Source organism: Dryas octopetala, chromosome 6, assembly GCF_963921425.1.
Source record: "Dryas octopetala chromosome 6, drDryOcto1.1, whole genome shotgun sequence".
Taxonomy (NCBI): Eukaryota; Viridiplantae; Streptophyta; class Magnoliopsida; order Rosales; family Rosaceae; genus Dryas; species Dryas octopetala.
The window spans coordinates 6980527-6993535 of record NC_141371.1 but is presented as its reverse complement, the minus strand read 5'-3'; the positions used below and the strand labels follow the sequence as shown (position 1 = coordinate 6993535).

Genomic DNA, 13009 nt, shown 5'->3' with positions numbered 1-13009 from the left:
AAAGAAGAAGCTCCTAAAGTTCAAGCAATTCAATAGAGCTACTGATTTGCATGATCCAGTTTTGCAAATAGGGATGCAGTTTCCCAATAAACAGGATGTTATTGACCTCATCAAAGAGTGGGGGATTAGACAAGGAAGGAATTTGAAGTTTGTTAAGAATGACAATATTAGAGTGAATGCCAAGTGCATGGGGAGCAAGAAATGTCCATTCATGGTGCGTGCCAATCCATTGAGCTCAAATTCTACTACTTGAGCCATAAAGAAGCTAAGATTGGAGCATCATTGTAACAGGATAGGAAAGGTGAAGCAGGCAAACCCCAGATGGATGGCAGGGAAATATTCTGACAAGCTTAGAGTTGATCCTAACTGGTCATGGTCAGGGTTCCAAACTGAGGTAAGGAAGGAATTCAAGGTCAATGTTACTAAGAGTCAGGTGTATAGAGCCAAAAGGTTGGCCCAAGAGATTAATGAAGGTCATTATGAGCAGCAGTATGCAAGAATTAGAGACTATGCTAATGAGTTGTTGAAAACCAACAAGGGAAGCAGTGTTAAGATCAGTACAAGAGATGTTGGTGGGAAGAAGTACTTTCATAGAATGTATATATGTTTGGCAGCATGTAAGGAAGGGTTCTTAGCTGGGTGTAGGCGAGTAATTGGGGTTGATGGATGCCATATTAAGGGCCCTTATCCAGGACAAATTCTCACAGCAGTTGGGGTGGACCCTAATAATGGGTTATTTCCAGTGGCCTATGCTGTGGTAGAGATAGAAAATAAAAACTCTTGGATGTGGTTTCTAGAGTGGTTGATGGAAGATTTGAATATTACAGATGGGCAAGGGTATGTGTTCATAAGTGACAAACAAAAAGGGTTGGTTCCAGCCATAGAGACCCTTCTCCCTAATGCTGAACACAGAATGTGTGTGAGGCACCTTCATAACAACTTCAAGATGAAATATCCTGGGCTTGCATTGAAGAACATCTTATGGGCAGCAGCAAGGGCTCCTTGTATGCCTTGGTGGAGTGTAGAGATGGAAAAAATGAAGATTTTGGATAATAAAGCTTGGGGGTGGCTGAGTGATAAACCTGCAAAAAATTGGGCTAGATCACACTTTGGAACAGACACAAAGTGTGATCTACTTTTGAACAATCTTTGTGAGAGTTTTAACTCTGCAATTCTTGATGCCAGAGACAAGCCCATCTTAACAATGCTTGAAAGAATTAGAATGTGGTTGATGCTAAGAATGGCCAATAGGAGGGCAGCTTGCAGGAATTGGATACATTCTGTTGGTCCAAGGATTCTGAAGGTTGTGGAGAAAAGGAAGTTGTACATAGGGACATTGATTCCAAGAATGGCAGGTCCAGGTGTATATGAAGTGGAGGATATTGGTGGGTCGAATTTTGCTGTTGATCTCAATCATTGGACTTGTAAGTGTAGAAGCTGGGAGTTGAGTGGGATACCATGTGCTCATGCAATTTCTTGCATTATGGAAAGAGAAGCAGATGTTTTGGACTATGTTCATAAGTGTTACAAATCTGATGCATACCTTAAGGCCTATGATCCTATGATTTATCCCATGTCTGGAATGGATATGTGGGATCAAGGTGACCATGATAAAATCCTACCTCCCTCATTTAAGAAACAACCTGGCAGACCCAAGAGGTCAAGAACAAATGGGCCAGGTGAAGTACAAGTTCCTGCTGCCAACCCCCCACCAAACCCCAATCCTTTACAACCAAACCCACCACAAGTGTTGCCAAGGCTGTGGGTGAGTATAAGGTGTAGCAAGTGTGGCATAGAGGGCCACAATGTCAAGACTTGCACAAGAATGATAGGCAACCAGGTATATGATTTATCCTTTTAAATATGTTTTTGCACTTGCAAGTCATTTGGTTTATTATATGATAACATTCTGTTTGTATGTAGAATGCTAAAGGTGAAGGGAGTCAGTCAACCTCACACGAGGAATCCCAGCTGGCCACAAGAACAACCACAGTACAACTTGAATCTGCAAATGCAAGCATAAGTGCAGGCAGAGGCAAGGGTAGAGGTGGAGGTAGAGGAACAAATGCAAGCAGAGGTAGAGGTCGAGGTCGAGGTGGAGGAACAAGTGCAGGAAGAGGTACAAGTGCAAGCAGAGGAAAAAATGCAGGAAGAGGTACAAGTGCAAGCAGAGGTACAAGTGCAGGCAGAAGCAAAGGTGGAATAGTTGGAGGTACAAGTGCAAGCAGAGGTACAAGTGCAGGCAGAAGCAAATGAGATCACAATTATGTGCACTTGGAATAGTTTTTGGGACAATTTTTGTGAATGTCTAATTTGGGGAGTTGTATAATTTTGTTGAGTGGCAGTTGACATTTTTTTGTTAATGCCTTGTTGGGCAGTTGCCATGTTCTGTTATAGTCTAATCTGGGGGTGCAATTGGGGATGGAAGGGTTCAAAATTACATATGTAGGTGGACATATTTCTCAAACATGTTGATTCATTTTTGAATTCTTATTGACAGCTAAATGGTGCATTATCCCAGGTTTTCTCATACTTGCAAATTGGCAGATTACTAATGCTTTATTTTGGTGAGTTAGCATGGTTTATTTTGGTGAGATAGCCTATAAATTTCAGATTGCCTTCTCAATTTGATTTGGTTGCAAGTTATCCTATTATCAGTTATTCCACAAATTTCAATTGTCCACTTAAATTAAAGTTCCACTTCCATTTCAATAAATAAAATCCTTACACGTAATGCCCAAAAAACAGAGCATGCTAACATAAATCCCTCCTTACACATAATGCCCATACACAGAGAATACCAAAACCCCCAAAACAGAGCTTAAGTGAGATTGAACATCTAAACCCAAAGACAAAATCACATCATTGATCTTCAACACACCCATAATCATCCCATTGTAATTACATCATCTTCATCATTATTTAAAAAAAACAAAAAACAAAAAACAAGACAAAATCAAAATCAATAGCAGCTCATTCTCTTTTCTCCTATGTTGTTTTACTTCCTCTTCCAAAGATCCAATTTTCTTGAGCAATCCACCAATAACTTGCTCAAGAATAAAAATCACATCCTCCATTTTGTTGAAAAATAAAAATTTCTTCATTACCCACAAAAACAAACTCCATAAAACACAACCATTAGGAAAAAAAACAAGAAAATAGGCATTCGGGACCACAAAAACCCAAAGATGCAGAAAATGGAGAATAAAGGAATGCAAAACCCAAACCAAAAGTTTCCCATCACTACAGCCTTTGAACTTTGCACGAACAAGAATCACTACAGCCTTTGACACCTTTTGACCCCCCAACTGACACATGCTAATATGGTGAAATGGCAGTTTTGCCCCTTACATAAACGTCTGTCCACTCCAAATAAACGGAAAGGACCAAAACAGAACTTGTTATAAATTAAATGAACCAAAACCGAACTTAAAAAAGTTCGTGGACCAAAATTGAACTAGCTATATAATTAGTGGACCAAATCTGTAATTTTCTCTTTTAGTAATTATACACAATCACAGCATTTTTATATTAACATTTACCAAACACTTTGATACTGTTTTTTGCACTCACAACACTTTTGAAAACATAGTTTACCAAACAGTTAACTGCTTTACTTTACAGCTGACTTTACTTCACAGCTGTTTTACTTCACAGCTGTTTTTTCTCACAGCAATACCAAACTGGCCCCTAATGACATATAATTTCTATGTCAATTAGAGTATTTAATATTATTAAATACATCTAATAATATAAACTTATAAAAATACTCATTTGACCTTTATTAAAATCTTACAAAACTTAAATTAAATTAAAAATAAAAGAAATTTAAGATCAAACTTATCAATACGCATTGCAGTTCTCTTTAGCTTGGCTCTATCAAATAATAAAACCTATCAAACCTAGCTATCAGACCTATCAAATTATAAAACCTATCAAATTCAAGATCAAACAATAACCAATTGGCTCTTTAGATCCGCCAATTGAAACTAGTTCTCTTTTTGTTTTATTCGTTGTTTGGATTCTCCTTAATTAGCTTTAATATTCCATTTTTGTTACTATTGTTTGTTAGGTGTTGTGTGATTCTGGGTTGGGTTGCATCCCCCAATTTTTTAGTTTCTATGACCATTTGATTAGAATATATAGTTCTCAACTTTTGTTTTTTGCAAATTTTACAAACAGAACGTTGAAAGATCTGAAAAAATTAGAAATCTGAAAGAGGAATGAAAATGAGTACAATGGTTAAGATGGATTAAAGGTTGGATTTAAATGGAGTTGACCTAATGGGTTATTTGGTATTTAACTTAAAATGACATGTTAATTAAATGATGTGATGTGACAATTTAATAATGATGTATATTAAACTTATTTGTCACATCAAATTAGGATACAAAATCTTTTCCCTTCAAATTAAGTCTCAAACTTTTTCTATATAAGGATAAAGAATAGTTCATAAGGAAAGTATGTACAGAAAAGAGGTTTAGAGGCGTCCTGCCGAAAATGAGTATAGATTGCAAGATACATAGTGAAGGAAAGCAGTTTTGCTCACCCCCTTTAACTAAGGTGTATGCTCAGCTCCCATCTAAAATGTTGGCATGTGTTAAAAAGTTAACCATGAGTTAACTCATAAATATTTTATTATTATTTTATTTTTTTCCCCCAAAACCGGTTCCCACTTCCTCTCTCTCTTTTTTTTTTTTTTTTTTTTTTTCTTCTCCTCCTCCTTTCTCTCCATTCGCAATAAGCTTGCTATTCCTGCAACCGAATAAATGAATGTAAGTCCATCATACTTTCTGAATCAATAAGTAAAAGAGAAACCCAAATGGGTTATCCTAGTGAAAGTTATAATCACAACACATATTTTGCAGTAAACAAATAAAAAAGTAAGAAGACAACTAAAGTTGACAAGCACACCATTAATAACTTACCTATAAGGCCATGGCCTCACATCCCTATCAGAGCAGCAATAACATCACCCAAAGCTGAAAGAGAAAGATTTATGGCCCTTCCCTCATGAAGTGTTAGTCAGTGTGGCGCGAGGGAGAGAAAGCAGGGGAGAGAGAAAGGATGGGGAGAGGGTGGTTGACTGGTTGCAGGTGGTTGGCGCCGGCGAGTTGGGCTGGGGATGAAGGTGCTGAGAGAGAGAAGCACAGGGGATGGAGAGAAAGAAGGAGAAGAAAAAAAAAACAAAAAAAGTGAAAGGGGGAAGTGGGAATCGGGTTTTGGGGGAAAAAATTGAAAATGAAAAAAGAAATAATAAAATATTTATGAGTTAACTCATGGTTAACTTTTTAAACACATGGCAACATTTTAGATGGGAGGTGAGTATACACCTTAGGTAAAGGGGGTGAGCAAAACTGCTCTCCATAATGAAGTGGAATACACATATGACATGTTTCTTCTTTTAGGGTAATAGAATTAGGTGGACGTATTTATTAGCTTAGATGCATGAATGAAATGCTTGTAGACCCTCTTTCAACGGTTCAACCCTTAACTAAAGTCTCATAATATGCTTGTTAGAGAAAGTTTATAGCGAGAAATTAATCTATAAATGTGAGTATTTGACAGATACATTGTGGGTCATACACCACTTTATAGTTTAGTGATCCATCGTTTATTTCTTGATTTCTCTATTCAATGGTCATTTATGTAAAAAATTTTGACAAACCAAAAATCATATAATTTTATTATTTTATTAAATTGTGGTCATTTTAGTATGTATCTATTTATGAGAAATGATATTCACGTTCTTCAATTTACTTTTTCCACCAATTTTCTCATTTATTATTCTTAATTTGCAGTGCAAATTTATAATCGAAACCGTTCATTTTTAGGTCTAATTATGAATATCATTTTTGTAAAAATTCAACCAAATCGAAAATTGTTTGGTTATATAACTATAATTAAATATACATACGATTTTGGTAACAGTTTGATTCACCTTTTGTTTATTTAATAACGATTAAATGATCAAACGATTTTCGATTTAGTTAATTTTTTATAATGATGATCTTCAAAGAATTATTTAAAAAATAAATGATTCAGATCATAAAAATACATTGGTCAGTAAAAAAGATAGATCGGAAAGGGTGAATAGCATTCCCCTCTATTTATTTATCCAAAAGAGAAGTAATACTAATGGGTGGGGTTTTCTCTCCACAAGTAGAGTATGTATAATAGACCCATCTAGTTCTCTGCTGGACTAAAGATGACTATCCCTACTATTGGACTTCCAATTCTGTAGCCCAACCTGCTTATAAACCCAATAAGGACACGACATGTCGTTATTTGTGGATGGGACAGAATCTCAGGCCTGTAATGGGATCTTGGGCTTGGAGAGTCTAGGCTGCCTAGCAGACCACTCCAAGGTCTGCTGCCGCTCGGCTTAGCCGGAGCTGAGGGGTATATCAGTCTTTAGCATCATTCGCAGTACGTGGCAAGATCTGGTAGTTCATGTTCCCACAATATCAAGTTGGTTTTAGATCATAAAACTTGAACATCAATAAGATTGGATGTGTTAGAATATATTATAAAATAATTACAAGCACATAAGAGAATATCACACAGATTATCTATGCTTAATTAATAGACATAGTAGTCAGGTTTCAATCATGACTTGGTAATATACTAATATGGCAATCTGTAGGTTTTGGCATTCTTATTTAATTTAGTGAAATTATTTACATCCATATATGGGAGGTGCTATTGGATGACAAATAATTTCTTTAACTGAGGTGGAGTTTATCTATGTAGACAAGTAGGTTTCAGGTTCTGCTTCTGTTAAAAAAAATAGAGCCCATATGGTATCAAAAATATCCTATGAATAGTTTTATCCATCTCTTAATAGGCATGGCATGTTTGGTGCCCATGATTGGATAGAATATTTTAACTAACTACATTTAATGTGTACTGAATGAAGAAGGTAAATGATCTAACTAGAAGGAAGAAGATGGATTTATCCCACTAATCTTAACATATCAATGGGACGTGGATGAGATAAGTTTTAAATATTAATTCATTATAACTAATTCATCTTCTTTCTTTTAGGTAAAAAAAAAAAAAAGCATCTTCTTCCTTAAAGTTATAAACTTTTTCTTGAATATAAATATTAAATTTAATCATTTAACATATCAAATTCAATCGAAAGCATGAATTAAACGGGGCATATGATAAATATTTGGGTTAATTTGGATGACTTGGCTTTACCTTGGGCCTTGTTGGCTACCTTGGCCTGTTTTGTTGAAGCTAAGCAGACCTACATTACATAATACACAGCCATCAAAACTACAAGTAGGGATGGGTACAGTTCGGTTTAGGCATCAAATCGAAAATCAAATCAATAAATTTGAATGGTTTAGTTCGGTCGGATTTAACATAAAAACAATTTGTAAACCAACTCATTCATAACCAGTTTGGTCTGGTTTGGTTAAGCGGTTTCTACATACTATGTTCGTACACAAAACTGCAGAGATATACAATTCAAATAATCAAGCAGCAGTCATTCAGTCAACAAGCTCCAAGTCTAATTCATCAATGTCTATAAAATTCCAAATTGTCCAAGTTTAATTCATCAACAATACAAATAAAAACCATACATCAAACTCTCTAAGAAAAAAAATCTAACAATATTTAAATCCAACAACAGTAAAAGCATCCTTCTTGCAGAGTTTGCAGGCAGCAAAGATTCACACCAGAATGTATAGAAAAGAAAAAAAAAAAAAAAAACAAAACCAAACAGCAGTCTTCCAATATCCCAAACTGCAAAAAAATCAAACTCTGGGCCCCTGTTGGCACTGAAAACAATGCTCTCAACCTGCAGATTAACAACAAATCAGACACAAGACCAGCTGTTGAAAGAGTAGAATTACTACTGAAGAGAGTGAGAGGCGAAAGTGTGTCTGATCGATTGATCCGATTAGAGATTAGAGGCCCAATTAAATTACGCCACATATAAAATAAAAAAAAATTTAAAATATTCCGGTCCGATTTTAATGGTTTGTTAAAAGTTTATTTCAGAACTGAACCGGTAAAAACCAGTCCAGTTTGGTTTTTCAAATTGGTTGACTTTTTTGTTGACCAAACCAAACCAAACCGATTTTGACAGTTTAGTCCGGTCGGTTTGGCCGGTTTTTGCACACCCCTAAGTCCCTAACTGCAAGCAGGTGAAGTGACATCACTATCACTGCCTGAGTGCAGTGCCTCCATTAATTTCCATATTATAAGCAACTTGGCAATCAAAATAACAGGCATTATATGAGTCATATGCTCAACTCAAGCCATGCCCACTTTTTATTCTTCTCCTCCTACAACCCACCACAGGAATATTAAGGATAAGTTCATTGCTTCATAATGGAATGCCCTACCCATAACATATATGATATGTGCATATATGCATTAAATATGCAAGCAAAACATGAATGGAGTGCACCGCTATGAATATGAATGGTGCTGCAACATCAACAACATGTACATACCAGTGGGATTTGGAGGCTGAAAATACAACCTTTTTCATGTCCATAATCTCATATTCTAATTTATGGATAAAAAAAAAATAATAATAATAAAATAAAAAAGATAAAAAGAAGAAAAGAAGAAGAGGAAAGGTTAAAGGCGTTAGCTTTAGACTCTGAATTCTTTCTCATCATATCTCATGGGACATGGATGTTGTTTTGGGTGGAGCATTACGCAATCCCACTATACCCATCACCCCCGAACCATCACAAAAAGATTCCTAACCCAAACTCTCTCTCTCTATTATTATTAGATTATTAGATTATTAGATTATTATATTATTATTATTTATTATTTATTATTATTGGTTTTTTGTCACTTCTCTCTTACAAAGGTACAATACACTGCTTTCTCTTTCTTTCACTACCCACAATTCACAGACAGACACCAAAAGAAGAGAAGAGAGTCGAAATTCCCGATCTTTCATAATTGTATGACATCAACTTAAGCTTTTTTGTTTTGGGCGAATCTGTTAAACACACTCCAACATGGGCAATATTGGGAGTAGTAGAAGCAACAGCGCCCGCCGGAGATCACACGGGACACGCCAGAACCACCCGGCGCCACCCCCTCCAGTGCCACCTCAGCCCGAAATCAACCCCAACCGCTACGTATTCGCGGCGGCGACGCCGTACCCGTCTCAGTACCCCAACCCGAACACGCCCCAATACTACCAGTACCCGGGCTACTATCCGCCGCCTCCCATGCCGGTGCCTCTGCCGGCTCCGTACGATCACCACCACCGTGGGCCCCACCCACAAATGGACCCGGCCCATGCCAATTGGGCCGGCGGGCGGTACCGGTGCGGGCCCGTAATGCAGCCTCCGATGCCGTACATTGAGCATCAGAAGGCGGTGACGATACGCAACGATGTGAATCTGAAGAAGGAGTCTCTGAAGGTTGAACCGGATGAGGAAAACCCCGGATCGTTCCTGGTGTCCTTTACTTTTGATGCCACTGTTGCTGGCAGGTACATACAAAGCTTCAAGCTTTTACTTTTTGTTTTGTTTTGTTTTTGTATGGAATGCATAAATGGGGGTGTTTAAGTGAGATTAGCTTAAATGGGGTATAGGGGTTTGGTGGTTTCTGTTGTGTTGTGTTAGCCTTTGACTGGTGGAATGTGGGAATTAAAATTTATAGGACTCAGAAAATTTGGGGAAGAAACACTGAAAAGTTTCGTGGTAAATTAGTACGCAAATTGGATAGTGGGTCATTAGATGTTGAAGCTTGAGAAACAATTTTAATGGGAATCGAAGTTTTATAGAAAAGTACCTGAGGTCATCCCCATTATGAAGTGATTGTCATTATAGCTGATCCAGTTCTATTGCTCATTAATAATGCAAATAATAGGGATGGAATGGTGAGACTGCAGTAGGCTAAAATAATGGATAAATGATTTATGGTTTACTGATGATAAATTTGGGTGGTTTACCAATTGCCATTGTTTGGAAAAGCTTAATATGTGTTAGGTTGTGAGCCAACTGTTGTTGTAGCAATATAGGATGATGATGTGAGGAATTTAAGCTCTGTATGGTTTTGGTGGAAATGAGATATAAGAAATTGTTCTTTCATATGTGTCCATTTGATCTTTGAGCTTGGTATATTCTTTTGGTAGTTACATTCCCCGGTATAATATATATTGCCCTTGATTGAGGTGCACAAGGAATGATATTTTATTCATCACAAATCAAACTCAAAGATCATGCTCATGATGACATTTGCTTCAGTGTAACTGCATCAAATTATTGTTTTCCATATTCTTATCATATTTTCCATCTAGTCTGTAGGAATAATATTTTGTTTTCCATATTCTTATCATATTTTCCATCTAGTATGTAGGAATAATATTTTGTTTATATGTGGAATTATCAAAGGGCATATAGTAGTGGTATCTCTTTTTAGGCCAAGGTGTTAAAAATTCATTCAGTTACATGCATAACTGTTGGAGGGCATGAGTTTATGTGATAAAATTTTGTCTCTCTAGCATAATATCTGATCATCAAATTACTCTTCATGTACGGTTTTGTGAAACAGCATCACCATTATCTTCTTTGCAAAAGAAGGTGAAGACTGTAACCTGACACCAATGAAATTTAACATTCTTCCACCTGTGACGGTACATTTTCAACAAGGTCTGGGCCAGAAGTTCAGACAGCCCTCTGGAACTGGCATTAACTTCTCAATGTTTGAGGAGACAGAGTTACTGAAAGTAGCTGACTTGGATATCTATCCTATAGCAGTGAAGGCAGAGGCATCCCCACCTAACCATGATGGATCAGAGGGAAATCCAGTATCTATAACAACGAATTCCCAGATAACTCAGGCTGTATTTGAGAAAGAGAAAGGTGAATTCCAGGTGAGGGTTGTCAAGCAGATTCTCTGGGTGAATGGGATGAGGTATGAACTACAGGAGATATATGGCATTGGCAATTCGGTTGAGGGTGACTTGGACGGGAACGACCCAGGAAAAGAATGCGTCATTTGCCTGTCTGAGCCACGGGATACAACTGTTCTTCCCTGCCGGCACATGGTAATCACACTTCCCTCTTTTTTCTTTTCAAATTTTTGGATAATTGGAAGTGGAACCAGCTGATTTTATAATCTTGAGAGAAGTTTCTGATTGGTGAGGAATCTTGAGAGAAGTTCCTGATTGGTGAGGGCTAGTTTGTTGGGGGAAAAAAAGGTTGTAATTGACAGCTGATTTAGCATCCATATCACAGGGCTTTAATTACTTCAGTGATAAGAGGAAAAAGTTAAAAAGAATATAAAGAGGAACTTATTACTTGATGTTACTTGAATTACTGCAATGAAAATGAAAAGGGAACAAAAGATAAAGAAAGCTTTATTTGGGTTCAAAATCCCTTTCCAACTCTAGGATCTTTGTAGATTTTAAAGGGCTACATTTTCTTGCTAGCATCCATTTGGCAATTGCCATCTTGGAAAGCTAAGGAAGTTACTCAACTTGAATGTAAATTACTTAGAAAGTTGTTCTTTGACTGATTTTTGGTTGGATTTCTTTTCTTGCTGCAGTGCATGTGCAGTGGGTGTGCCAAGGTTTTGAGATTCCAGACAAACCGGTGTCCAATTTGCCGACAACCAGTAGAGAGGCTTTTGGAGATAAAGGTCAACAATGGTCCTGAGGAATGAAGAGAAGATGTGTTCTGCCACTAGCATTCTGTATAGTCCTAATTGTTATCATAACCCACCGCCGCTCTCTTTTTTTTTTTAATTCTCCTTTCCTTCTGCAATTTCGTTTCACTCTTTTTGGTTTTCATATTTTAAATGGCAAATTATATGCTTTATGAAAGTGTGCACAGAGAACATGCTGTTTTGCACCATATGAAATTATGCTTTTTACATACATGCTTTTAGTGGCCATTCTTCTGAAACATACATCTAAATTTCGTTTGGTTTAGAATGTTGCTGAATTGGTTCTACTATAGTATTTATTGTTTCAACTTTCAAGAAGGATTAATGTAGATATACTAAATCAGGCACTGAACCCACCTATTATAAAATAGCTGAATCACCATGGATATTCAATTCAGCTATAGCTTCATACAGTTAGCAGCATCTGCAATTAGTGAACTTAATAGCGGTAAATGCATGCCCCTGCCTTTCTGTAGAAAACGTTGTCCATTTTACATGTTATGTCTTTTTTGAGAATTCCCATCCACAGGCGACTGTGGTCCAAACTTGCTGCCGCGTGGTTGAACTTTTCAATACACATACAAAGATTTTGTTATAGTCTTTCTCCCATTTTTACCCTTGTCGAAATTTAAAGGAAACCCCATTTTTTTGTTTCATCTAGAAAAAACAAAGCATTTCTCCCTTGATCCCTTCTTCCTGACTGAACCACCTCCAAGTCCACCGTAAAAAATGGTGGAACCCATTTTTAAGCTACCTGAAGTTTATCCTCAATCCAACAAGAAGCACACTGACCATTAAACCATAAATCTTTAATGTTGTCACCGGAGATCAGTCTCCAACTTTCACCTTCTTTAAACAGCTTCTTCTGCCATTCTTGACAATCTTCTTTTCTTCACCAATCTTTATACTTAGGCCAACTGGGTCGTCTTCTCCAACACCCATGTCATAATCGTCGAGGTTGCCGACATTGGCGAACTCGAAGGCGTCGGCCATGGCGTATCCTAAGCTAAATGGGTTTTATTTTTATCTTTTGAGATTAAATAACCAAATGGGTCTTTGTTATTGTCTCTATACAGGGCTTTTTCTTGTGAGAGACTGAGAGGCAGAATATAAAAGATGAGAGGGGTCCTTCATCTCGTTTCCAGATGAGGGCATGATAGAGAAAGGAAATGGTGCCTTTTGGTTTACTATGAATTGACTGAGGGCAAAAAGGGAACAAAGGAGGGATAAAGTGAAAAGTAAATGGTAATATGTGTTTCGATTTTCTCAAAAGACTTTAATTCAAAATCAACTGATGTCTTACAGCTTCTAAATTACACATGTCAGCAAGTTTGGACCGCAGTCGCCT

The 13009-nt window shown here is 37.1% G+C and overlaps 1 protein-coding gene across 1 annotated transcript; it reads left to right on the top strand.

Moving 5' to 3' along the window:
- The first annotated feature begins 8844 nt into the window (after positions 1 to 8844).
- Positions 8845 to 11874, top strand: LOC147281803 (putative E3 ubiquitin-protein ligase LOG2). The gene is made up of 3 exons (XM_086247449.1): positions 8845 to 9481; positions 10546 to 11041; positions 11542 to 11874. Exons 1-3 carry the CDS (start codon positions 9000 to 9002, stop codon positions 11656 to 11658), a joined length of 1095 nt encoding a protein of 364 aa, XP_086103575.1. The 5' UTR covers positions 8845 to 8999; the 3' UTR covers positions 11659 to 11874.
- Positions 11875 to 13009: the final 1135 nt, after the last annotated feature.

Coding starts and splice junctions, on each gene's coding strand:
- LOC147281803 (XM_086247449.1), top strand. CDS start 9,000: ATGGGCAATATTGGGAGTAGTAGAAGCAACAGCGCCCGCCGGAGATCA. Junction 9,482..10,545: donor GATGCCACTGTTGCTGGCAG/GTACATACAAAG, acceptor TTTGTGAAACAG/CATCACCATTATCTTCTTTG. Junction 11,042..11,541: donor TTCTTCCCTGCCGGCACATG/GTAATCACACTT, acceptor TTCTTGCTGCAG/TGCATGTGCAGTGGGTGTGC.